The 27,560-nt window shown below is 40.4% G+C and overlaps 1 protein-coding gene across 12 annotated transcripts in view; it reads right to left on the bottom strand.

Moving 5' to 3' along the window:
- rapgef2b (Rap guanine nucleotide exchange factor 2b) overlaps nt 1–27,560 on the bottom strand; it is an 89,994-nt gene that overhangs the window by 22,337 nt on the left and 40,097 nt on the right. For 6 of the 12 annotated variants that reach the window (XR_013284880.1, XR_013284877.1, XR_013284878.1 and 3 more), the window contains 4 exons: nt 23,200–23,275; nt 21,598–21,765; nt 4,272–4,403; nt 58–235 (listed from right to left, as the gene is read on the bottom strand). Coding sequence is in view for 1 of the 12 variants with exons in the window: in XM_077531500.1 (XP_077387626.1) it covers nt 58–235; nt 4,272–4,403; nt 21,598–21,765; nt 23,200–23,275 (554 nt within the window). In the remaining 11 variants the exon portion in view is untranslated. Of the gene's footprint in view, nt 1–57; nt 236–4,271; nt 4,404–6,871; nt 7,002–11,962; nt 12,301–21,597; nt 21,766–23,199; nt 23,276–27,284; nt 27,466–27,560 lie in introns of those variants that run through there. The other 6 variants (XR_013284884.1, XR_013284883.1, XR_013284882.1 and 3 more) reach the window with 6 other exon arrangements.

Raw genomic sequence — 27,560 nt, 5'->3', positions numbered from 1 at the left:
TGACTTCTCCTTTGAGGCTTACTTTGTAGCACAAAACATCGCCAGGCGTTGTCTCACCTATGTCATCGTCCGTCCTGTCCATGGGGTCCTTCTCCAGGCAGTCTCGGACGATGTCCCGGCTCATGAGGGGGTCCGACGCTCGCTCGATGTCTTCCTCGTCGTCATCCTCCTCAGAGTCGACGGCCGTTTCAGGCAGGCCGCTCAGGTCCATGTCGCCCGGTTCGTTTTCCGTGGCCTACGAGGGGGTGGCAAAAAAAAAAAAAAAGGCAAGGTTTTAAAAGCTGCCTGGGATTTTGGACGAGTGGTTGAGGTTCTGACCAAGTAATGCAGTAAAGCGCTACTCTGCCAATCACTATCCAAACAAGCTCACCCAAACCAATCCAAAAATCAACAATGCTAAGCTACGACTTCCAAACAAGCAAATCTTCCAAGCAAAGACAAAACTGTTGCAGTATATAGTAAGTACAATGTTGTAAAGGAAAAATTACACACAAACATTAGCTGAAATTATAGAAAACAAGTTTTGTTTTGTTTTTTAAATAAAGAAAAATTAAAAACAAAAAAAATACTACATGCAAAATATTCAATTACAAAGAAATTTGGAAATAAAAATACAAAAATTTTACACAAATTTTAGAGAAAAAGATTAGATAAAAATATATTAAGAAGAGAAAAATCATAAAACATGTTAAAATGAAAAATGTTGACCAAAATAAGCAACAAAAATAAACAATTCATAAATTAGACAAAAATGACAGACAGAAATGCTAAAAACAAACATTATGAGAAAAACACACCAAGTTATGACAGGATAGGATATTAAAAATAATTTACACCAAAATATTAGTATTACTGTATTAGATGCAAAACAACTATTTGAAAATATTTTTGAATAACAAAAATAAACAAAAAAACAATTAGCAGAAAAACAAAAAGATAAAATATAGGAAAAAAGTATTTACTTTTTGTTAAAAAACAACACGAAAAAGAAAACCATAATTAGGTAGAAAAATAAAATACCAACAAATGTTTGAAAAATATGCAAAAATAAAATCGTTCATTATATAAAGACATAAGTATTAGAAAACATGTAAAATTCAAAATATTTGCAAATATATGGGAGAAAACGGTATAATATTGATTACTGCGGCGAATACCAAAAGACAAGACAAAATGGTCCAGCTTCCAACAAAGCAACAACTAGAAGCCAAAGCAAAAGTGTGTTGCAGAAACGTGCCCCATTTCAAGCACTTTCTCAGCACACAACCACACGCCGGCTCAAGCGCTGAATGACAAACAGGCTGCCGCGCATAGAAACAAGCTCATTAACTCTCAAGCTCTTCCCGAGTCACAGTCGAGCCTCCCGGCTACGTCCCGTTCTTTGAAAGCCATGATGCAATTACTCCTGCTTTGCCGCTATCAGGAGAACAAAACAGTGGAGGAAAATGGCAGACGCAAAAGCATCGTCAGCAAGCTCACCTCATCGGTCAGGGGAGAAAATGTGGTCTTGGCAAAATGCCCGCAAAATTCCAGCGCCAGACGCATTGTGGGCACAAATCACACTTTTAAAGGTGAAGAGTACTCGAGACCAAACTCATCTTCTCGTGTCATCTTCTCCTCAAATGTGAGGCAAGAGCAGAGCAGCTCATTAATGATTCATCAACACACCGGGTCGGCGAGGACATTTGGGCGTGGACCCACTGGTGGGTGGGGCTCGCCCGTGTGAGAAGTTTTAATTAAAGATGAACATTTTCTATCATGACCAAAGCAAAAACAACGGTTATGGTCATCTGTGTCGTCACAATATCGCAAAATGAAATATGTCAAAGATTTCTAAATGCTAGAGAATGGCACAATTCAGGCAACACATTATGACAACAGTGATTAGGCACAAAAATATTACATTAACCATTTAAAAAAAAAAAAAAAAAAAAATATATATATATATATATATATATATATATAAACAATAGAAACAAATAGAAAATTAGGAGAAAAAATATTAGAATAAACACAAAAATGTTTACTATTCAAATATTCAACAAAAATATTACCAAGTAAGATAAAAACTCAAGTGAAAAAAGGGGAAAAAGGCAGATACAACCCAAGTATTATACAAAAATGTTATAATTGCATTAACGAGACAAAAATGTGCATATTTCCGATTTAAATATTTAAAACATTACAGATAAAAAGTAGAAAAATAAATCTAAAAAAAAATGCACAAATTGTTTTTAAAAAAGTACTACAGATACTATAAAAATGCCACATAAATTTATAATAATTTATTATTATCTATTACACAGAAAATATAAAAATATACACAGAGAACAATAAAAATGATTCAGAATAATACAAAAATAGACAGCATTAAGAGATTTGATAAAAAGGTAGAGGAATATTAAACAAAAAAAAAAATACAAAAATATTTTGTGGAAAAAATATTTTCGGAGCTATTAAACCCAACAGTCCAATAAATGATTCAAATCAATCAGGAGACTAAAGCGAGTAAGAATGTATTGTAAACACAACCTCTGTTGTAAATTGCTGTCTTTAAACAAAGGGTGTCATGTCCGTCCATGTGTTGCGGACCCCACCTTTTGTGTCATCCCAAATCCATGCAAACGTGCAGCCACCATTAAAAGTCTGCTGCTGTTAATATTTCATCAGGGCTATTCTTGGATCAATGCTTTCAAAGGCCAGTGTCATCATTTATTCAGGGACGCACACGCACAAAACACACTGTCGTGCTGTTGACGGCGACCGTGAGAACGGGCTCTCATCCTTAATTAGGCTATGATTTCCGAGCTTCCCATCCCAAAACCTCCAAAGTCAGCAATGTCTGACGAGCTAGGAAGGAAATCGCTTCATGAGCTCCCAAGAGAAAGTCCTAAAAAAACCACAAAAAAAAACACACGCACACACACACACACACACACACACACTGCATCCAATGCATCATTTGAAACGATTCAAGTTTTATCCGAGAGGAGACTGCGGGCAAATTCACAAGAATAAAATAAAAATATTAAGATTACTATTTAAAATTTGGGGATTCTCACGAGCACATAAATCAACATAAAATACAAATTATTTAAAAATATGTTTTTTAATTGTTTCTACTATTTGTTGTTGTGGACTGGCTGGCTGGTAAAAGTAAACGCAGGCTTATGGTGTTTAAACAACAAGCCGTGGCTTAATTCCGTGCGCAAATGCGCAACCGAACGAACCGCCCCCTCCCCCAAACTGTGGACTCTCAAAATAAACCCACTGTGGGGGTCAGGGGGTGATTAAGAGCAGTCGTTTACATGTCACCTATCAATCATTTTAACTAAAATAGTCTTAACGGTTCGCCAAAAAACGCAGAAATTAAAAACTAAAACAAGGCGGAAATCTTCAGATCTATTAAAAAAAAGAAAAAGAAAAAAAACACGCACATTATTGAGGAAGTCCAAAATTAAAATCAGTGAAAAGACAGAAAGAAACTGCAAACCGATTGTGTGTACAGTGTGTCTGTGTTTGTTGCGTGGCTGCCAGATGGCCTCAAGATCACGTCGCACACCGACCTGTCAAAACATACACACAATGTTGCTGCTGAGTGATGGTATGGACTCTGAAACGCGAGCTCACAAAGCATGTGACGGCGTTAAGACGCGTGGGCATTAAGAGGATTAGTCGCCGCGAGATTTTTTGCGCTCTTTTAAGCCGTTTTATTTACACCCGCGGGGGTGAGGATGCTACTTTTTATGTCCTATTATTAAAAGTACCTTTCGTTAATCTGTCAATTTCAGATGCCGCATCAGTTACGCTCACATCTACCAAACCACGGAATATTACACAAAGCTAACATGTTACATACAAGCGTGACGTTTCAAGAGATCACGTGATCATAAGATTTTTGTCTCTTTGTCAAGATGCAACATTTCAACATTCTTCCTTGACACCAATCACTACTTTCCTTTTAGGCTGAGCTTTGGTACCACCTTGCAGCATCTTAGTGCATTATTGATAAAAAAAAAAAAGACAACAACAAATATACACAGACGAGTCGAGCATAGAGCAGAAGTTAAAAACAAACAAACAAACAAAAAAAACAAACAAAACAAAAAAAACATAGGTGACTAAATAGTGAACCGGAAATGGATTCACTATACTTACCGTCACACCTAGCTATCAAAGCAAAAGACCAACGCATAGGAACTCAGTTGGGACCGTCGTCTGGGGGAGGGCTTTTTTTGCAGCGGGGTGGTACCGTTTCCCCCGTTCCTCACCTGGTAGATATCAGACAGGCTGCTGCTTCCGGAGTCGCTGGTGATACTACATCCCGAGTGGCTGGAGGACACGTGCGTCACCTGTGGATGCAAGCCGTCGGCCAGGTGAAGTCGGCTGAAATCTGCGGGCAGCTGGACACACACACACGACACACGCACCGTCAGTATGGAGACGCTGACCACAGCGAGGGACGCTATGGGGGACCGCGCCGTACGAACACCGTACTAACCAACACGGGAACTAAGTATTTATGCATAAAAACACATTGTTGTCGGAAAAGGATGAACGCAAACAATTATACGTACTTTGGAACATGCCGTAGTTTATCACTAACAAAGCAGCTATTGAATATTTTGCACTATTAAAATAAATAAAACAAGTAGATGTGAGGTACAGGTATTATTTTTGTCCACTTCGGTCACTACACTCACCTAGTGTCTGTGACTTTGAGTCTGTGTGGCCTGGCCTGGTGATTGAATTGAGCGCCAGCAAATGTGTGTAGTTTTTGTTGTTTTGTTTCGTCCTTTTTGTGTACTTCTGGTAATTGAAAATGTGTTGCAGTGCTGTGGTTATTCAATGAAAAGCACCTTTCTCTAATTTGTGTCAGATGATTGTTCAAAAACAACTCGTGAAATATTCACATGAAAGACAAACTGTCAAACCAAACTGAAGAAGCACGTAATCTATGTAGGGAGTTTGTCATTCCACTCCAGTCCTTTAGGGGGCAGTAATGCATTATCTGTGCCATTTTTATCACCAAAACATTTACTGTATATTGCCTGGATCGGCACTAAAATGTTACTAGGTTTTTTTTCCCCACAGCCATACAAGACATAATACAACAAACAAGTCACAAGTCACGTGGCCAGAAAAAAAAAACCCATAGACTGACAGTAGCTATTGATGTTGCACACTTCTACATCTTTATATGCCGTGACTTGAGGAAAAATTAATTTACAGGCAGTATTACAGCAGGTTTAATTATCAAATGTTTTTTTGGTATGATGACATCATCTGGTAGTCAGCCTGTGTTACACATTCCTCACATTAGCACAAAAGCATCTGGGCGCCAATAACAATAACAACGGCACGCTCGGCCGGAAACGGTCCGGGTGAAGTGGAGCATATGAGGAAGACGGTGGCCCGAGGAAAGGTTTTGGCCAAGGACAGACCCCCCCGATACACCAATTTGGTGAGGGCAGCCAGCCAGATAATTAAACAGCATGGCAATTTTTTTGACACCCTGCAATCACGCCCAACCTCCAGTGCACCCGAGATCATTCTCTCGATAGCATTTTCATTTTACCTGTAACAAAGGTAGGACAGTGCTCATGTGTAAGGAAATGCCAGGGTAGAAGTGTCAAGTTTGACACACTTATTTAAAAATACAAACCCTCCCCGTCAATTTTCCCACCTTCAATATCTTGTTTATTTGTGACATTTAGCATGACACACATATAACTATATACTCTGGAGCCGTTTAGAAATTAGCAAACGGGGGTCGACCCACTTCCTGGTGCGCCACATTTGGAATGGCGGGTGGTGCACAGATGTAATATTGATGGTGCGCCAACACCACCAGATGCGCAGCGGGCCTCCCTGCTGGGTATCATCTATAAGTCGGTCGGGTAAATAAAACATCGGGCAACATGAAATATTCATAACGCACTGACCCGGTGAACCACTTTTCAACTGTTTTTATTTTATTTTATTTCTAAATAGTGTAATTATATACATAGATGAAATGGTGTGTTCTTTCAACCCAGCGTTAGAAATTTCCATTGGTGTTTATTTTTTTCTTTTTCTTTTCTTTTTTTTTAACTGTTACAGTTTGTAATCCTCCTCTTGGAAAAACTTGTCTAATTAGAGCAATTTTTTTTTTCAAGTCGATGATAGCGTATGTTAGCTTGTTAGCCGCCCGCTGGCTCTAATGAGGGAACGTCCCAAGCGGATGCACAGCGTTTTCTGTGTTTGTAAATAAAAAATCTGTGCAGTTAACGGTTGTATTAAAGTGTGTGTGTTACACATGCAAAATGTTTGCAGCCGTAAAAGATGAATGCAAAGTAAAGGGCAGGCAACAGTTACAAGTTTCACAGGACATCTGGTAGTTTCTTTCCTGTTATTAGTCATAGGTAGTTAACCTTACATGATTCTATATTGGTGGAAAAAAACAAACAGTATGGCTGTGTAACTTCCAACAGTTTAGCACCTCGTCAAGTTATTAGCCGCACAGGAAGTTTGACGTCTAAACTAGTTAGACAGACCGGTCGTACGGAGCTGGTCGATGAGAGTTTTTCTGACTGACCAATAATTACATCCCCCTTGTGTGGTTTCCACCATCACAGTGAAAGTCCCACCAACCACGAGACCCTCCCCCATTGGTAAAGAGGATAATAAAACACTTAATCCTTTCTCTGCATTCATTTAGGTCATCCGTCTGTGGGTCAATAAGCCGGCGAACGATCGCTCTGTAAGCATGTGCTCTATTGACCTCCTCGCTCGGACGGCACGCGACGGAAACAATGCTGTGCTCGGACAATCATTAGACTCGATTGATCTGATGCTAACGTCAAGAAATAATACAAGATAAGCGCCCTACCTTCACGGACACTAAGGTGCGCTCCCGTAGTTTGTCTAGCAAATGGAGGTGCATGTGTCCAATCAGCTGTCACAGACGGGGTGGGTCGGCGGAGGGCTGGATTAAGCCAGGCGCTAATGCTGGAGCCGCACAGCTCACTCACTAGCTAGCTTCGGCCTACATGTGAGCAGATGTGGCGTTCCTTAAATTACACTGCAGACCTAATGACCTAGATCAGCGGGTTGGGAAGCACTGGGCTGCCTCTCAATATATTTAGCGCTCGGCTACTGTACCAGAGAATCACTGCGAGATGTCTATTACGGCCACGAGAGGCTAATGCGAGCATCCAGTGATATGTGAGGGTGAGGCGAGGCGAGACCCATTTCCACCAGGCGGGAGAGAGTACACATTATATTTTATGGTTTGATTGTCAAATTAAAGCCGCAAACAGAAGGGTGCCTGATTTATGATGAGTCATCAAACGTTGCCATTACACAATGACGGAAATTATGTTTCATAATTTAGCGTTGCCCATCTGTCTAGTAGAGTAAGTAAGAGTTTCCCAACCCTATTTGAGCAAAGACACATTTTATGAACAAAATCTTCCAGGCATGCCACCACAAAAATTCTGTAGAAGTATACATGCTGACATAATTATATTGCGTTAATTTACTTTAAATCTGGATCTGCTCAGTTGAACACACCTTTTTTTCTGTTGTGTGAATGCGACAGGTGGATACAGTGATAATTGTACCCCTACAATCCAGTGGAACAGAATTTAATTGTTCTGCCTGTTAAGATATGTTATTTGTAGTTAAATAACTTTTAGAATTAGATACACCAGATGATCCCTCGTGGTACATTACGATGGTCGGGAATCACTGGTCTCGTAGTATACCTGGCTCAAATTCGGTACTAATCAAACAAAATTTAGAAAATGTTATTGTTAAAGGACCTCTGGAAATGGACATTAGTCTAAAATGTCCTAACCTAACCCTAAAACCCAAACCACAAACCAAAAGACCCTCTCCAACAAATAACCCTAAACCAAGAAACTAACCCTAATATTTACCCCCAACATAAAACCTGACCCAAACCCAAGCTATCCCAGCTTGAATACAAAACAGTTGGCATTTTACTTTCTTTCTTACAGCAAGTTGCACTGGCAAGCAATGACAGAAATAAAAACATTTTGCACTTCAGCGTCACCCATCTGTGTGGTATATGTGGTTCAAATTTGGTAGCAATAAAAAATAATCTCTAGGTCTAGGACATGTTCGTCTTTGAAGGGTGGCATGAGTTTGAGAGATTTTTTGTGTGTGTCTAGTGTCTACTCACTGACGTGCCTATCAGTTTCATGTTGAAAATCAAACTGGCTATGTTCTTGTTGAGTTATATTAGTTTCGTGTTTTATTGCAAGTCATCTAACTTGCCCGGCATGCTCACCTAACATGCGAGGACGGAAATGTAAATTTAGCGATTAACTTAGCAACGCAATTTAGCGTCGCCATCTGTGTAGATTTGGTGGTTCAAATTTGGCAGCACATTAAGACAAAACAACTCTAGGAAAAGTTTGCCTTTGAAGGACCCAAATTGTAGAGTTGCTTAAATAAAAAAGGTTCCAGTGTTGAAGGACGCTGGGGCCTGCAAGAGTTGTTTTGACCGTGTGGTCGGCTGTCTTGAGCCTGAGGGATCAAGAGATTAACGCCTCTTTTGGCAGTATGTCTGATTAAATAGGCCTGATATGCTAACAGGGCTTCCGAATCCTCCCCCGGTGCTGGCTGGTCAGCAGGTAGCCAAAAAGTGACCTTATGTGTCAGTTACATTACACTTCCATAGACAGCTCGGTGTTGAGGTTTGCATGGCTAAACAGGATGCTTTTAATGGCCATAAAGACTTTTACTTTGTGGGGGACAGAGGTTGGGCCAGCTCATCTGAACCCCAGGGGTCTGCAACTTGGTGTGGTTGGGCATCTGGTAGCCCCTGAGGACCACATAAGTAGCCTGTGGGCCAGTGACGAGACAATGTAATTTCATAGGAATAGGAATGTTGTTGAAGTGATTATTAAAATGTGTAACAGTAACAAAACTTTGGTGTCAGCTGCTGTTTACCTCTCGGCCTGACGGCTTTCCTGCTGGTACGAGCGAATATTTACACAAGCCGTAATAAATATGCTAACGACAGGGAAACAATCAAATGAAGGGAGTGTGACAGCAGATAAGGGGGTTACCCAGTAAACAAGAGCCGCCGAGAAGAAGCCATTACAAGTGTGCAGCCACTGAGCATTATGTGCCCAATATTGTTTTTACACCAAGATAAATGTTACGGCGGGGCACACTTTTACAGTTCTCTGGAAAATGTCACGTCAGCATTCAAGGGTCCAGTTTAACAAGGGAAAATGACACCAGGCTTTGTCTTGAGGAATGTAAGCATCGGTGCGTCCCCACTGGATAAGAGTTTAAAAAAAAAAAAAAAAAAAAAAAAAAAAAAAAAAAGTAGCCCCTAAATCCAACCATTATGGCTAATATTAGCCTGTAGATCAAACCCTGGACATGAAACCTAAATCTACCCTGTCCCAACCCCGAAAACTAGCACTAATCTTCCAACTAACCATTACATCTAATCGAACCCTTACCCATTAAATGTAAACTCAAAACCCTAAATCTAAATCCTAATACTAACTGAACTCTAAACACTCTAATCTTAGGCAATTTATAAACCCTAATCCTAAATACCTTCAACCTTCAAAACCCCACTCCATGGATATGTCTGTTCATAACCTAAATGCTAACCATAAACCAATTCAGAACTCTACCACGCCAGCTGTAAAAAAAAGGGGAAAAAAAAACAGAAGAAAAAGAAAATAGAAAAGCACACGGTTGTTCAGCAAGCCATTAGTGATCAACAAGATGGCGTTAAATCCACTGCAGATGATTAAAAACAGAATATGTACATATGAGACGTTTTTGTGGCGCCATAAAGCCACTGAAACAAACACAAAATGCAGAGACGATGATGCATCTGCCAACATTACAGTGATTTGTTGTCACTTGTGAGCATGACAATACGGGGTGGGGTGGGGGGGCACTTGATTTACGGGCTTGCGTGAGGGCTTGGGTGTGACGAACACCGGCAGCGTTGACAAGAGATCAATCTCGTCAAGTGTGCGTGGTCTCAGGGCCTGGGTCCAGACTCGAGATAGTGTTCAGCACCAGGGAGAGCGACACTAGTCGCTTATGGCCCTGATGGGAAGAAAACCGGGATCGACTGGAACTACTGTACATCCTCACAAAGGTTGTTAAGTAACATCAAAACCTCTCAATTTGCCCATTTGAGCCTTATTTCTTCTGATCGCTAGTTCTAAACTATACTCTAACCCCAAATGTAGATCAAAACTAACCCAACCCTAGTCCTGCCCTAACCTCTATATCTGTCCATAGTTAACCCCTAGTTCTAATCCAAAACTCCTAAATAGATCCTAACCTTAAACCCCAACACTACCTCTAATCCCTACCGAACCACAATAGCCTTAAAACCAAACACAAAATACTAATGCTAAGATTGAATCCTAAATGTAGCAATGCCAATAATAAAGACAAGAATTCCACTAGTATTTGAAACTGCCATCTTAGACTCATTTTCCCCCATTTGACCATTTCCAAGCATCTTTCAAAAACTCACTATCCTGATTTTGTTCAAGTGCTACAAAATTTGAAGCATAGACATTAGACACCAACGACCATTATGAATGATTTTCGTTTGCATGTTTAGTTTTGATGACTTGCTTATTTGAAACTTTCAAACCTCCACAAGGTCACAGCAACTACTGGAGCGATACATGTCAAAATGTATGCAATAATACACTATCATAGCATCTAAGGTTAAGAGTTTTGTCTCGTGCCTAAACTTAGGCCAGATACTTCCCTTAAAAACAGATTATGTGTGTGCGCCTATGACAGAAAAGTGCATGGTGTCCATTTCTACTACAACACACTGACACATATTCCAGGCTACGGCAGCCTCTACCTCTAGCTGTAAAATTGTGCCCCAGCAGCCAGTTTCACTTCGCGACATGAAATTTGGTCGACGTGTCTATCACAGGTAGGTAGGTCTCAAGAATGAATGCCTGAAAAGACAAGATGGTAGCTATTTTGGTTTGAGGTGGCTGTTTTGGGAGCAATTTGGCAGTTTCCAGGGGTCCCTCAAAGACAAACTTGTCCTCGGAATTTTACGCATTGGCGACCAAATTTGAACCAAATATAGCAGAAAAATGAAATTGTGAAGGAATGTAGTTTTCATCAGTGTGTGTGGACGGAACATGTTAAAGTTTGATGACTCACCATTAAACACAAAACTATAACCTAGCATCTCCTGGAATGATTTGAAAATGAAGCCGCTAAAGCCACTTGCACTGAGAAACACTATACAGGGTGAGCATGAGTAAACCCATCAAAAAGTCTGTAGAAGCCATGCCCAAAAAAGACACACCAAGTCTGCTATTTTCATTTCAATCATCCATTTTCCATTTTAAGCTCACCATTTCCAGGTGTCGAACATGGACTTGTCCATTATTTATTTTTTTTTTTTTAAGTACCAATTGCTACCAAATTTGAGAGTCAGTTCTAATGACATTTGCTCAGTCACAAGTAGAGGAAGTATATTTTTTTGCCATGTTTAACTAAGATGATGACACCTTTAGGTGAGGAACGCCTTGTCACTTGGGGTGTTGTCTTTGAAGGTTCTGCTTTTTTCTGCTGATTTTTAACACCTTAGCTACATTCTTTGCACTAGAAAATGGTACAAACGGTTATCTCAAGAGTGGAATAGCCTTACGGGTTATGGACACCTACTATATCTTCTACTTACAATCTAACAAAACGTCTACCACCAATACGGTATCATATCAGCATTTATATTTAGCATCTTGCATTCCTGTTTCCTCCCTTAAAACGGCTACGAATGACATGCGGAGCCGCGTAACAGAAAAGCACATGGCGTCCGTTTCTACTACAACACACTGACACACATTCCAGGCTACGCCAGCCTCGTCCCCAAATGAGGGGAGGGTCAAGGACGCGGCCGGACGTCGGCGTTGCGCCGCTCGCTACTCACCGGCGTTCTATCCTGTTGGCTCGGCACTCCATTGCTGTCTACTGCTGCTGCTGCTAACGGTTTCATGGTGATAACAGTCCTCTCCGGGGCTCAGAATGTACCAAAATTCAACATCCCTCCATTCCACCCCCCCTCCCTAATGGGAGTATTCGCTAGATTAGACGCTCCAAATCGACAGCGTTAAAATCCAATTCACAGAAAATACCCCCAAAAAATGAGGACTGGGAAGCAATGGGGGTTAAAAAAAATAAAAATAAAATAAAATAAAAATGTATTTTCAGCCACAGCTTCGGCTCCGCCGCTTTACCTCCATGGCGTTGGGAGAGCGGAGCATCCTTCTCCAAAAGAAAAAAAAAAAAAAAAAAGCCAGCGGTTTGTTTGCCAGTGCGGGGGGTGGATGGTTGGGTGGGTGGGTGCATGTGTGTCACGGGTGGAGGAGGGGATGGCGGCTATGGCGAAGAGGAAGAGGAGGGGTGATGGGGTTAGTATTGTAAGCGCCTCCTTCCTTACGGACGCCCCCAGACAGAAGGGATGGAAAGAGGAGCCGATACGGAAGAAGGAGAAACGAGAGAGGCTCCATTACGTCTCCTGGCTGGAGACGGTTGTCATGGTAACAGAAAAAGAAAAAAAGACGGGAGCTAAAAAGGATCTCTATATGAAATAATAATTTTTACGAGTAGCAATGATGTCACTTTGCCTCTCAGCCGGGGTCGTCCTGACAACCGGCCCCTCCCGTCACCGCTTTGCACACCCTCTGGGAGACGACGGTTACCGTGGCGACGGAAACAGCCAAGTGGGAGGGGGGCGGGAGGGTTAGGCTTAGAGGAAAAGTGTCACCTCGTTTCTTCTGTCAGCCAGCATCGCCGCGTCCTTACGGGGAGCAAGAATTGGCCCCTTCGGCGGCTGTTTGAGGCTCAGGTTGGACTTTTCCAGTTCAAAGACAAACTTGTACTATTAGATTCTGTGGGCACCAAATAAGAATATTGTGTACTAGATGGAGGGATGTCAATCAATTTGAAAAATATAACGTTTTCATCAATGTATGTTGCAACAAAGCGCTCCACTAAACTAATTTAATTCTTTGAAAATCCAGTCTCCAAAGCCAGTTTTAGTGAGGAACATGAGATTTCGCCAAAAAAAAAAAAAAAAAAAAAGTCTCAGGAGGCCGTGATGGAAAAGACAGAGGAAGCCGGCCATTTTGCTTCCAAGAGGCCATGTAAGGGTGAGTTTGGACATTTTCAACGAATTAACCAAGAGATTTTGTCCAATTGCGACAAAATTTGAACCTGGAAGACAAGACAAATAAGTGATGCTAATTTCTGAAACATTTTCATCGCTGCATTTGGGCGGATGGACGCCGATGTTATATTAAAAGGCATAGAATATGTAACTAATACAGTAACTCAACATTTTTGAAAAAAATCATGCCATGTCTATCATGAGTACTTAGACTCATATTCTAAAGTAGCCTTGAACAAAAAGACAGTGAGCCTACCATTTTGGCTTGAAACGACCATTTTAGAGTGATTTTGGTCATTTCCAGGAGTACCTAAAAGACAAACTTGCCATTAAGATTTCATCTTGTTGCGATCAGGTCCGAAAAAAAAAAAGAGGCCCGACGAAACTTCTAATTGCTACCAAATTTGAGCCACATACACTAGACAGATGTGGAACGAGGCCTTTTTATGACATTGTGAATGCTAACGAGGTCTTCTAGAGTGCCACTCAGTACAGCGCAGACCTCCGCCAAGGCTAGGCAATTCCAATTTGGATCGGCACCAAATGACTTTTTTTTTTTTTTTGCGAGTAAACAAGGCACGTCTTCTCAATGTTAACAAAAGTCAAAAACTTTCTGGATGTGCACCAAAATTGAATGGATTTTTCCCTGGCCGACGTCCCATTCACCCGTTTCATGGAAATGAGTTTGCCCCAAAGCAAACAGCCACTGGCACAGGTAACAAAATGGTGGAAAGGCCAAATAAGACTTCGCACGCACTACATCACCACAGTAAGGATAGACATCGACTAAATAGTGCTATATGTCAATGTTTACAGTCTGTTGATCCAACTTGACTTTTCAAAAAGAAAAAATCTCAACTGGAAAAAAAAGCCCATCTTGTCAAAGCACACGTATGACGAGAATACAATGTGACAGAAACCCAGCCCCGATCATGCAACATCACATTATTTTTTGCACATTTAACGTCAAAAGTGATTCTTTGATTTTGAGCATTTAAATTAAACAAGGTATCTAAAGAATAAATTAACTTACCAAAATATTTTTTGTAATAATTTTGATCATCTACAATTGCTGAAACGCTACACACCATTTTTTTTTTTTTTTTTTTTTTTTAAATGTGATCCAAAAGGTGAGGTACGGGAGGGAACAACATATGCTAGTTACATAAAACACGTAAAATCCAGTCTTGTGACACGAGCAAATTATATTAAAAGAAAAGCAGACGCTATACAAAACAGGCAGAAGCCAACTATTTTATAATTGCCCAGTAAATGTTTCTAATAATTCGATAGTAATAGTATATATTGAAAATTTATGCAAAAAAAACACACACACAAAAAAAGATCCTGTTCTTGTTCTATTCATTGTAAAAGAAAAAAAAAAGGACTGTAGCTCGTCGTCTTGGCAGACAAAGAATCACGAGCTGATATTTGGAGGTGGTTGGAGGGGGTGGGGACCCCTCACCACCCCCCACCCCCCTTGCCATGATGTAATGCTTCACAACCATAACAAATAAGAGCTCAGGTGTTCAGATGTGGGTTGGGGGTGGTTGCTAGCCAAGCATATCATTACATCACCACCCCTACAACAACAAGAGGGGTGGGGGTAGTAGAGGGGTCATGTCTAGGGAATATCAAACCTCTTGGTGATCCTCCCCTCCGCTTTTTTTTTTTTCAGTGCTAAATAAGCCAATTGATCATTTTTCCATTGACTAAAATGTTAATGTTAAATGTGAAGGACAGACAGTGATGAAAAAAAAGCCGAAAAAAAAAATCTGATGTCAGTTGTCTGCAGTATGGCTGCATATGTGCCACACATACCAGATAGGTGATCAAAACTGAATTGCAAAGGATTTGACTTTTTGTCTTTGAATGTGGCAGCAACGGCAGCAAAGTTTGAGAACATGCAATACAAAAACTGGAAATTCCAATACAATAACTCCACAATTGAAAAAAATGCCTCCCCCAAAACCAGTTTGACTTCGCAAAATGAAACTTGGTAGACAAGTCTATCATGAGTAGACCCACAAAAAACTCACAACTCCTTGCCTGAAAACTAAAGACACATTATGTCTGCTATTTTCCAGAAGTCCAACATTCAGAGATTTTTTTCGACTGCTACCAAATTTGGAGCACAAATACTAGTAAACACATTGCCAACCCAAAATTGGAGGAACTGGGAGTTTTGCCCACTATGTTGGCTTTCCATACCTATTCAACAAGTCAGTATTCCACACATTCTTTTCATCATATAATATTTAATATCACCACAAACCAAGTGTCTTGTGTCTTTCTTTAAGCAGTGTTCTACAGCATAAGCAGTGCAAGTGAGTGCTATTACTTCCACAGAGGTGGCCTATTGGTTTAAACGGAATACGGCCATTGCCAAAGCGGCGTCTGCGTAAAAAGGGCTCTTAATTTTAATGAGGCAAACTCTAACGGAGATGTACAAATCACTTTAATGTTTTGAATGTGAAGAAACTATCTTCACATAATGTCCACGAAAATACGACATTTTGGTTTGATTAAGTGGACATTAGACAGCATAGGAAAAGAATCTTTACAATTTAGCATAGCATCTCTCTCGAGGAGATCTACTTCAAATGAGGCTCATTTGGATGAATTCCCAAACAAAAATGGCCGACTTTCAGTTCAATTTCCAGCACTGGTCCTTGAGACCTTTTCATGTGTCATGTGATGATAGACATTCAAGTCCACCAAATCTTGTGGCAATCTGTGAACCTGGGAGTTTTTTCCCCCCCCAACATTCTAGAAAATACTACTTTCCTAAAACATGTCAACATTCCTCCAGGGTGAACAAAAATTGCTGACTTTTCTGGGCATATCAAGGCCCCCCAAAAGAAAAGGTTTGTGGTTATGCAACTCTTCTAAGTACACATCTAAATAGCGCTGTTAGCACAAGAAAGACGGCGTAATAACCAGGCTGCGTCCCGTCCCCCGGGGACCACTTCATTCATCACGCTGCAGTCGCCTGGAAATAATTCAGCACGTCGACAGCCAACATTTTTTCCCTTCGCAGGTTGACGGCGGGGGCAAACGTGCGTCCCGCCTCGCGCACCCGCCGCCTGGCAGCATAAATCACCCACACCGGCAGCTAGTTCCGAGCCGCCGCGTTTGAGGTTAACGTGTAACTTGAAGCTTCCGATCGGGCTTGCGAAACAAGGTGCGCTTAGGTCACGAAACGGACGTCGTTTAGCTTTGCTGCGGGGCCAAAATGTTCCAGCCTTAACTGAGGCGAGGATGACTTTTAACGATTGGGGTTAAACATATGCGGTGCGCTAAATGAAGCACAACTGTTAGCCATGGCAACATGCTAATAGAAGACGTTCAACTTGAATATGAATATCGTGTAAAACTTCTCTAGTTAACCTCATTCTCAACCACTTATCTATAGACTACTTATTACTCTATGATGCATATCTATTTTTAAAACACCTCCGACTATCCTTGCTGTATGAATAGCTGTAACTACATTGCTAATAGTTCAAATTACTGGTGTATACTTACGGTACTTCATCCCCCAACTATACACACAATGCTCTTGACTATTCTTGCTGTTTACATGCACATCTCTATATATAATATAGGAGGTAATAAAAGGTAGACAGTATATTAGACTGTATTATAGTCTAATACTTTTGGTGTTGTTTCATTCTCAATTATCAATCTATTATTAACTCTTTTACTGCCAAAACTTTGATATGACAAAGGCTTTGTCAGTCACAAAAAGAGATACAATGCTTGCGTCTGCTGGCCATAGTTGGGGTGTTTTTGATTCCACAACCCATTGACCAGGCGGTGCTGCACTTAGACGTTACAAATAAAAAAAACTTAGTTGACGTCATTTAACGTTTCTGGCGGCATTCGTCATGATTTTACTAGTCGTTATTAAACGTTTTTGGCGGTCAAAGAGTTAATAGTAGGGGTGTGCCAAAAAAATCGCTTCATAAAAGAATCGAGGTTCTCATTTATTAATCGAATCGAATCAATAATATCCAAAAATCGATTTCATTTAAATTAGAAATAAAGAAGAAGGGGAAAAGGCAGTTGTAGCCCACATGCTGTTTTTGTGGAAAAAGGCACTTACAATACAAAATGAATAAATGTTAATTAAAAAAAAAAAAAAAAAAAAAAAAAAAAAAAAAAAAAAAGACACTTGAATGTCTATTTGTTATTTTGTCTTGCAAAGCATACTGGAGTAGATCATGACAATGTTGTGCATATCTGTAAAGTGAAGCAGAAATCATTTGTCAATCAAATAATTTTGAATCGAGAATCAAGAATCAATTCTGAATCGAATCGTAGACCCAAAAATCGTAATCGAATCGAATCGTGAGACAGTCAAAGATTCCCAGCCCTAGTTAATACATTTAGTTTTATTAACATACAGTACAATGTTCCTGAAACAATCAGCAAACATCAACCAATTGGCTGATTATTGTGGTCAAGTTTTGAAGGGCCATAATTGGATGATTAATAGCTCAAGCTCTAATATACTGTATAGTAACTACAGTATCGTTCACATACAGTTCATCGGTATCATTTGTTTACATCATTACATTTTCCACATTCCCTGCTGCTCAGTGCCTGATGTTGTAAAAATGATCCTCTTTTTCTTTTTTCTTTTTTCTTCAGCTGTCAGACCGCCATTTCTGTCTAACATACCTAACATGCGTGCCATAACAACGGTGTGATTGTTACCCTTCCTCCCCACACCGAGCCGACTCGATAAATGTCATCTGTCAAGCCTTTTGAAAATACACTGCTGTTACTAATAATTTTTTATTATTATTATTATTATTTTTTTCAGTAGCTGAATGTCAACCACGACATGAAACGCACATCAAATGTCAGGCCGGCGCGGTGGGATAAAAAGAAAAAGAAAAAAAAAAAAAAAGGACGCCGAATCCCACACCCACACCTCATTTGCATTTTTGGCACTCGTCCAAAAATATCTCTTCTATTTCTATCCTGGCTTTTAATGTTTTATCATGCGCTATAAATAAGCACAAATGGAGGTAGGGTGTGGAGCAGCATCTGCATATTTTAGAGAGTTTTACACTAAAATATACAGGATGTATGCTACAGTACAGCAGATTGCTGCATGAATCAATCACTCGGATTTTCACAGCCAAGCACTTCTTCCGTCGTATATTCAGACCAGCGGTGGCTTTTGTATGCAAGCGGTGCCCAGGTTGGTCACAAAGGACGGGGCTAAAAATAGAGCGGTGGCGGATTTGTTGTTGGCCGTCTCGCGGCAGGTGTAGACGCTAGACACATCTGTAGACGCGAGACACATCTGGAAACGTGAATGCGATGTTTATAGAGCTCAAGATTTAGGATTTTGGGAAATTAGCGTTGCTCATCTGTCGAGGATGCTCCTGATCATATTGGAATTTGGCTAAATATGGCAGCTTCTAATCAAAATTTAGTTTCAGGCATAGGTCCACACACACATACGGTTAGCAACACTAATGGCCTGAAGACACTAAAAAAAAATTGAGATGTGTCAAATGGCCGCCATTAACACTCCAATAACAGGATTCCATGAGCCATACCGGCGGATCATTACCATCCATTCTCATAGTCAAGCCATCACTGCGCATCAAAAAGCGATTAAGACCAACAGGCGTACATTTTTTAATCGCAACAGAAACAGAGTATCTAGTTGTATGGAATGGAAGGTATTTATTGAAGGTACTATAGGTGCTAAGAAAACTCAGCTAGGAAACACACACACGCACAAGACATGATTAATAGTGACATGTATGGTACCTTATTGCATTCCTGGGAGCCATGAAAAGAAGAGAGAGGAGATGAAAGTTATCAAAACGTTCCAAGTGAGCTCAGGCTTTGGAGGCAGCGTGAACAGAAAACTGAGCATGAAAGGATAGAAAAATGTGGAATTTTATGACTTAATCCCCAAGGGAAAAAAAAAGAAAAGACAAATTATAGGCTCAAAAAGTCAACAAAAGAATGGAAAAGACAATTTATCCAGGTTTATCCCCGTGTATAAATGGTTTCTATGAACAACGCTAATGCTAACATTAAAAAGGTGGTTTATTTAATAAAAAAATAAATACAAATAATAACCTAAGGTAAAATAAAATAGAAAAATAAATGCTAAAAAAAAAAAACACTGCTAAAAAAAATACTAACGCTACCATCAAGCTCGATAGTAGCAGTCGTGTTTATGCAAATTTCAAAATAAAAGAAAAGTAATACACTAACAAACATAATGCAAATTAAAAATACAATTAAAATGTAGTCATACTGAGATTGATCAGCTGTCTTCAATTGAATATTCCTTAAAAAAATAAAATAAAATAAAAAACAACTAAAGTACAAACTAAAAACTAGACAATGACAAAAGTGATAATTACATATCGCACAATTTAAATATGAAATTAAAAAAAATCTACATTAAAACAAAATTAAAGGTATATAGAAGAGAAAAATATAATAACCAGGGGGAAAAAAAAAATCACAGTGGCAATTTCTTTCTGTGTAATAATTGTTTTCTTATTGTGACACCATTATGTAATTTAAGCCTAACTTAACTAGACAAATTTAGTTTTTGTAGGTGTTTAAGCACGTCGTGGATTCCCAGCTGCCTTCTCCGAATGACCCCGCTAAGACTTCCGAGCTGGCATTCCAAAATGCCGCAGATTAGCCGGCAACGTCAGATTAGCGTCCGCACAGTTTCTCCTCGTCACCGTTTGGTTGCCATGGCACCCTCCCTCCTTCCATCTTTCTCCTCCCTCGAGTGCAGTGTGTGACGGGAGACAAGTGGCCATGAGAAAGTTGAGTGCAGACCTTTTTCATGACCAAAAACGCTGCTCTAAATTTAGGAAACAGGGCGCGGCCTCCCAGCCCTTTTGCCGCATTCTTTCTTCTTTTTTTTCTCGAGTGTTTCACAGCATTCCAGGAGGGATCGGGTGCACGGCGGGAATGTACGGAATGCAGTGAAATTGTGCAGAACAGGAAAGGCACTGTGCACAGATTGAACGCTGTGAGAACGCTTCACTTCCTATTCCCAGGAAGGAAAGAAGACTCTTCAAAACATTGTTTTCCTCATGCACCACTGTACAGTACAGTACAGTACATTGCACAAGTTCTACATTTAAACAATGGGATGGAAAAGGCTTAAAATGTGAAAAAGTGCTTGGAACAGTAAACAAAAACAACAGTTATGATTTCACAACTGTGCCTGAAATAAACACTCAATTTGCAGATTATATATGGATATAAGGTGAGGAAAGCTCTGATTTCAGACTGTCCCTGAAGGCAACTAGGGCTGCCACAAATGACTATTTTGCTAGTCGACTAATCACCGGTAATAGTTGTAGTTAGCCGATTTATCGGATCATACGTAAATCGCGTATTGCACCAGCATGACCAACTTGAATTGTTTAAGGTGTGTGCAAATTAAAAATGAAGACAATTACAGTTACATTTAACTTTTATTAAACTGTGTATCTTGTACCAGCATTACTGACAAGTTTATAAATTATTTTTGAAGGCCTTACTGCAGATTTAACATTTTTCCCTGTAAATAATGTTTAGCGCATTAATAGAATTAAAACTATACACAATGCATACTTGCACTATGAATCCTATGAAACTAGGATGGCCCGGTTTACCACAACAGCTCATGTGCGTCACAGACAGACCAACAGGAACAGTGGGTGAAAAGGCACTTTTGAGACATAACTTTGCAAATACTAACGATGACGCCAACTTTTAAATTGGCAGCCCGAAAGGCAACACCCAACTTCAGTTGATTTTGTCGATCGTGAGCAAGCTCACTAGCAGGTGGAATGCTAAAATTTCAGCACACCTGAGGGCAACATCCAACTTTACTAGATTCATAGTGGAAAACTCTGATTTCAGACTGTAGCTGAAGGCAACATCCAACTTTATTGGATTATACAGCAATATATAGACAGACAAATAAGTAGGGAGGGGGTGGGTAGGTAAGTGAGTGATTTATTGTTTACTTCCACGTAGTGAGTTAGTAATTTCAGGTGCTCAGTTTTGGTAAACTCAGTGATAAGGAATGACGTTTGCAGTGCACATTCAGGAACAAGCAGAAACTATCACAAAGTAAGTAACTTACAAAAACTGCAAGGAAAGCTGACAACAACACGAGTTGCTAAAAGACACTTGAACGAACAACACAGACCACATGGCAAGGAATACCCAACAACTACAACAACAAACTACCAGGGTGAGCTGCACTACTTCCAAAATCCTCCATAAAGGCACAAAAAACAACAACACAGCAACAGCAGCAGGGGTGATCAGCAGAGCGAGGAGGGTTAAAAGCGGATAAAAACCAGCAGCGAACCCCCCCCCCCCTTCTCCAAACTCACCGTGTGGTACCCCCGGGCTATGGGCGGCTTGCCGGCGGGATACGGATCCACCGTGTCGATGATGGTCTGCCGCTCCCCTTTCTGGTTGATCTTCCGGAAGCGGCGGCGGGACTGGCGGTGCGATGCTTGTCTCTGGAAGTATTCCTCATTCTCATCCATATAGTCCACCTGAGCAACATGCGGAGGAAATGGTTAGGGGGAACGACGGGGTGGGGTCGGGGGCTGTCTAACCCCTCGTTTTAAGCCTTTCTATTTTGTTAAATAATTGTGACGTTTTATAACGGTAATGAGTTAACTAACATACCTTTTTGCAAACATGAAAACAAACTAGAACTTTTCAAGTGAAGAATTTTAAAAGCTACAATCCATGTTTCTATTTTATGAAATTCAGAGTATAAAAGTGAGTCATCGTCATCTCTTCATGACTTCTGTCTTCTTTGTGCTTTTTCCTTTTGATTCCTTGCCGCTTCACATTCCGACAGCGACCGGGATTACGCCACTGAAATCTCTCTCTTCCGCTACCATGACAACCGTCTCCGGTTGCAAATCTCTGTGCATGCAAATCAAGAGCATTTTTCCCCTCCGTGTTTTTGTGCGTACATTCCAAAGTTGGGGCTCATCTGTATCCATTGCAATAGCATAGCATCCTACAACAGTAATTACAGGGCTGATGGCACCTTATTACAGCAAATGGCAGAGTCTGCAGCAGCGAGTGTTATTTTTACAAAGGGGGGTGGGGGGTGTGCTGTGTGATAGCTCAGTCAACACACATCCAGCACAGCAATTACGGCATGTGAAAGGGAGATTAGCGGGATCCGCTGAAATCTGACGCGCTGCCGGCCAGCTGTTATTTGGTAGCATTGCACGCCAATGCTTGGAGAGAAGAAGCTTGACAGGCGACCATTGCACCAACATGACAACAAGAAAGAAAAACTATGTAAAGTCGTGTGAATTCAATATACAGTTGAAGTTTTTATCATTACATCTCACTCAAGCCTAATGACCAATTCCGCAAAAGATTTTGAGTCATCAATGAACCTAGCGTACATTTTTGTCAACAGACAATTTAATTTAGTATTCAATAACCTGATGTGTATTTTTGTAAACAGGCAATTTGGTCTTCAATCAAATGTTTTTTTGCAAACATCTTGAATGAAGTAAGAATGTATGTTTTAAACAAATGACAATTAAGCATTATCAATATGTCTAACATTTTTTTGTAAAATATCAGTCAATTAATTTAACCATCACAAATTTATTTTGCCTACATTTAAAAAAAAAAAAAAAGGCTATTTACAGCTAACGAATCTAGCAAACATTTTCTCAACGTCAACAATTAAGACTTTTCAACCTGAAATTTTTTTTTGTAGTAAACGGATCCATTTCACGTTTTGTTTTTGTGACAAATTTGACTATTCTAGCTTCCGAACTGCATAAAAACAAACAAACAAATAAATAAATACATACATAAAAAGGTCTTTCTACCTAGCAGTTACAAGTATCCTACTAAAGTACTTCAGTAACCACAAACAGCAAACACATTCCAGCACGTATACCGTTAAATTTGCTTTGACCACAGACATTTTAGTCGGGAAGACTCACCACAATCATCTCTGAGGGTTCCAGGACGATGCACTCACATCCACGCCTCAGGCTGCCTGCCGATCTCTTGCCAAAACTGCAAAAAAAAAAAAAACAACAAAAAAACTAACAAACCTTGAAATGATCAATAACTCACACTAATCAGATTTAAATCACTAAGTTTAGAAATGTTACATTTACTGGTGTACATATAGAAGAGCATTCAATAGAAAATAGTTCTTATTCATTTACTCAAACATTTTAAAGTAATAACTAAATTGTGATTAAGCAAGTGTGTATGACTTGACATCACTTGCTTCACCCAAGTAATAATGATTTGCTTGAAATTTAGTGGGGACTCCACTTGCTTAAATTTTGCCACAGTAATTTGCTTAAAACTAAAACTCTGAAATAGTGTCTGAGGCTGACTTTCCCTTCTTACTTTTTACAGATTAGTTACGGAATTTCTGTATTAAGACACTCAAAGAGCAGTGTTCAAGTTCGGGTCCCCCCCCACTAATACGAACACCTCCCCCTCGCCTCCGCATCTGGAAAAGTCCACTCGTGCAACGTCACAATTTGTACTCAGTCTGTAAGGCAGTGAGCAAGAACGTATTAAAAGACCGCAAATATCCCCAAAAAAAGAGCAGCAGTGCTGGCTGTGGAAATTCTGGGGCGGGTTTGGCGAAGAAGGCTGCCTTTGTCGGGACACAAGGACATCTTTGTTGGACGTTTTTAAGATACGTCTTCATTGAGAATGCGAGCAGCGTATCGCCAATTAGCTGATCGCCTCGTTAGATAAACATGAGCGACTCAATTACTGCGGAACCCGCGTGGCTCCATAACTTGCATACAGTTACAATGTATCCCAACCTCTATTGAGCCAAGGCAAATATTTTGTGTTGAAAACTGTCTCGTCTAGTTAATGAGTGGGAACAGATATAGGGTTAACGTTCTACATTTAGTGGAAAAGATTTTATCTTTCAATTTGCATGTTAGTATTTTAGCTATTCTAAATAGAAATGGTGCCTGAATACAAGGTCAGGTTTATTTATTTACTTAAAATCAGGTTGCTATACAGTAGTACATAAATACAGAGCAAGATCTCAATAATCTGCTTTAGCGCTTTTTGCACTTAAGTTGCTATATTTCTGTGTTAGCATACAAATAACTAGCATTAGCTTAGCAGTTCAGCATTTACAATGTGTAACAAATCACAGTCTCTAGTTTCTGCAGTGGGCTCAAGAGATGTAACAATTCAGGTTTACGATAACAGATGCATTTTATTTGCCATGTACAGGTTTGTTTTGCGACGGTGCAAGGGGTGATAAGAGGATGACAGTGATAAGGAAGGTGCCAGATGCCGGCGCGGATCATAACTCTTTGAGGAGCGTGCACAACTCTGCAAAAAGATAAACCGTTATTGTCACGAATCACCAGCCGACATTCGGATGAAAACTCTGTTAAGCCCAAACAACGTTATGTGTTTTGCGCAATGGGAATACAGCCCGTGATGGCACAGATGGACGTGTATGGCAATGTATCAAAAAAATAATAATAACCACACTGGGAATTAAGTTTTTTTTTTTTTTTTTTTTTTGTCCTTGTTAGATTGAGGATTAATGTTTTATAAGTTACACTGCAAGAAATTTGCAACAATGACCTTGGTCGTCTTTGCACGCTCTCAGCGTCGACATTCAAATCACGACTGGAAACTCTTCATAAAGTGATTCCATATCAGAAATCCTGAATGTCATGAATACTGAACATACAAGTGCTTGAACATGTGGGAAATGAAGAAACGAGTTGGTCTCTTATTTCCTAAACCTCGATCACATAGCCTGCATTTTAGCCACTGTTTTGCTCATTTAATTTTTCTGCCTGCCACTATAGGTCACTGGCATAAGGTGAATTATTTGTAATATTAATATGGACAAAGTGTTTGACAAACATTTTTGGCAATTTCCCATGGCACCTCTGATGACCTCTCACGGGACACATATGTGCACCTTGGATGGGAATCTAGGGCACGATATGCAGTAAAACAGATCCCTCATCTCTTTCTCTGTCATCAGACTGTGTAATTCCGACATCACATTTGTAGACGAGTTCAGGGCTCCATCAGGTGACCAGCGCCCCTTTGGAGGCCTTGTACCCTGTTATACAACACGCCCGGGGTGTCTGGAATGTCACAGTGCATGCATCAGACGCCTTTTCAGTCTGTGAGCCCGGCGGCCCAGCGCCAAAGCCTCAAATCCATTCTGCTGTCGGCGACTCGACCGGTGCACCGCCTAATCCCGGCTGGAAGAGGGCGGACGAAAAGGGAGGGAAGTGTGGAGGAGTGGGGTCCCAGGCTTTTACGCAAAGCTGTTTCGCGGTGCGGAGAGAGGTTAGGCTAGCTTTTTTAACCCACCCGGGCCTTTAAGAAGGACAAAGATTAATCCCGTTGGTTATGCAAGACCAAGAGAAGAAGAATGAAAATTCGGATTGGATTCCATGTCTGCAACCCCCTCAAACCTGCCTCAGGGTAGCAGCTGACCACCCGAACGCCTTTCAGCTTTGTAAACACAATTCCTCCAGCCACGTGGATGCAGATAGCTCACGGTTCATACTTCGGGAATAGACGCTGACGCCCCACTGGCGAGAATTTACAATGGACGCGTGACTACTTTTAGCTCCTCAAAATAAGCCAGTAACCAAAATCATTTAAAGATTATTTTGCTTTTTGCTCCCTTACTGTATCAAATACAAAGCGAAACATCATTTTTGTCAAACTGTTATAGACATCCTTGGCTGTTAAATAAGTGTTGATGGTGAACTTTACTTGATAAAAAAAAAAAGAGAGAAAATATTTAAGCTGTGATATCCGGACTCAGACAGCCGTTCATGTTGCATTTTTCTAAAAAGAAGGCAAAATATTAAAATTAGCACATTCCTAAAAATGATAAATGGTCCTTCACTACTTGTACAGCACTTTTCCACCTATTAAGGCACTCAAAGAGCTTCACGCTGACCATCAGGAGCAACTAGGGGTTCAGTAACTTGCTCAAGGACACTTCGACATGGTCACAAGGCAGAGATCGAACCCATAACCTCTGGGTTGTGAGACAACCACTCTACCACTGAGCCATGTCAACCTAAAAGACAAACTACTGATGTTGCACTTTGCTAAAACGAAGACAAAGTTGATGATGCAATATCCAAAACAAAACTTTTCAAAACAGAACTAGTGATGTTGCACTATCCCAAACAGAAGACAAAACAACTAAACGCTGAGCGTTCTAAAAAGGAGACAGCTATTAATGTTGCACTATTTAAAAAAAACACAAAGATATAAGCTATTATATATTATTTAACATGTAAGATTTATTGTACACTTTATTTGTGACAAATCCAAAACAGGTATGAGCTGTGAATTTTGTAGTATTGTTTAACGCCCACAATCATATTAACTCATTCACTGCCAGTCATTATAGAAAATTTTTACATTTCCAATACTCACGTGATATTCCATTCAATAATTATATATAAACCGAATCTACCAAATAACAGAATAGACTCCCTACTTTTTGTCCGTCCCGTTCTTTTATAATTGACAGCAGAAAAATGTAGGTTTGCCAAAATACAGCCATTTCTCCCATGGACTCTGAAACTGTGTTTATTTCCTATAAAATGGAGCTATGATGTCATCTACCGGTGGTTGGGCATCAGTAAAGTTGTTTCCAAGTTTGATATTTACAGTGGAGCATGCTCAGATTCGCCCCCATTTAGCACCGCTCTAAAAAATACAATTGACAAGTATACTTGTCAAAGGCAGTGAATGAGTTTTAATAATGTAAAATCCATCAAAATAAAACGATAGAAAAAGAGTTTGGAAACTTTTCTAGGCAGTCTCATTCAACCATCAATGCTCCTTCAAAACCACACAGCAAGGAACCCCATCTTTTGACGTTTGACTTCAAACGCGTGCTCGATTCCAGATCCAAAATAGCTCCCGTTGCACATTCCACACCCTTGAAAGCTTCACCCGCTCCCGGCTCACATATTAACATCACACCCAAAACAAGGCACTTTTTCCACAGCACGAGGAGTTAATTGGCGCTTACCCACCCGCCACCACTCTTGCTGCCGGAGTGACGCCGCCACCTGATAAGATTAGACGAACCTTCCTCCTCCAGAAATATCCCGCAAGGTTAGTCCCTCAGTTAAGTCCCGCGGGCATGTTCCAAGTCTGGAGATTGCGACGTATATCCCACTGTGCGCACCCCCGTCACCACTTACTGTGAGAATGAGAGTGTGTGGCTGGTGGATCAGCCCCCGTCCGATGGCTCGGCCCCCTTTGCGCCAACCCCCCCCCCCCCAACCCTTGTAATGCGCTACGC

This window comes from Festucalex cinctus, chromosome 9 (genome assembly GCF_051991245.1).
Source record: "Festucalex cinctus isolate MCC-2025b chromosome 9, RoL_Fcin_1.0, whole genome shotgun sequence".
NCBI lineage: Eukaryota > Metazoa > Chordata > Actinopteri > Syngnathiformes > Syngnathidae > Festucalex > Festucalex cinctus.
The sequence above is the reverse complement of the archived record's forward strand: the minus strand, read 5'-3'. Positions and strand labels throughout refer to the sequence as shown.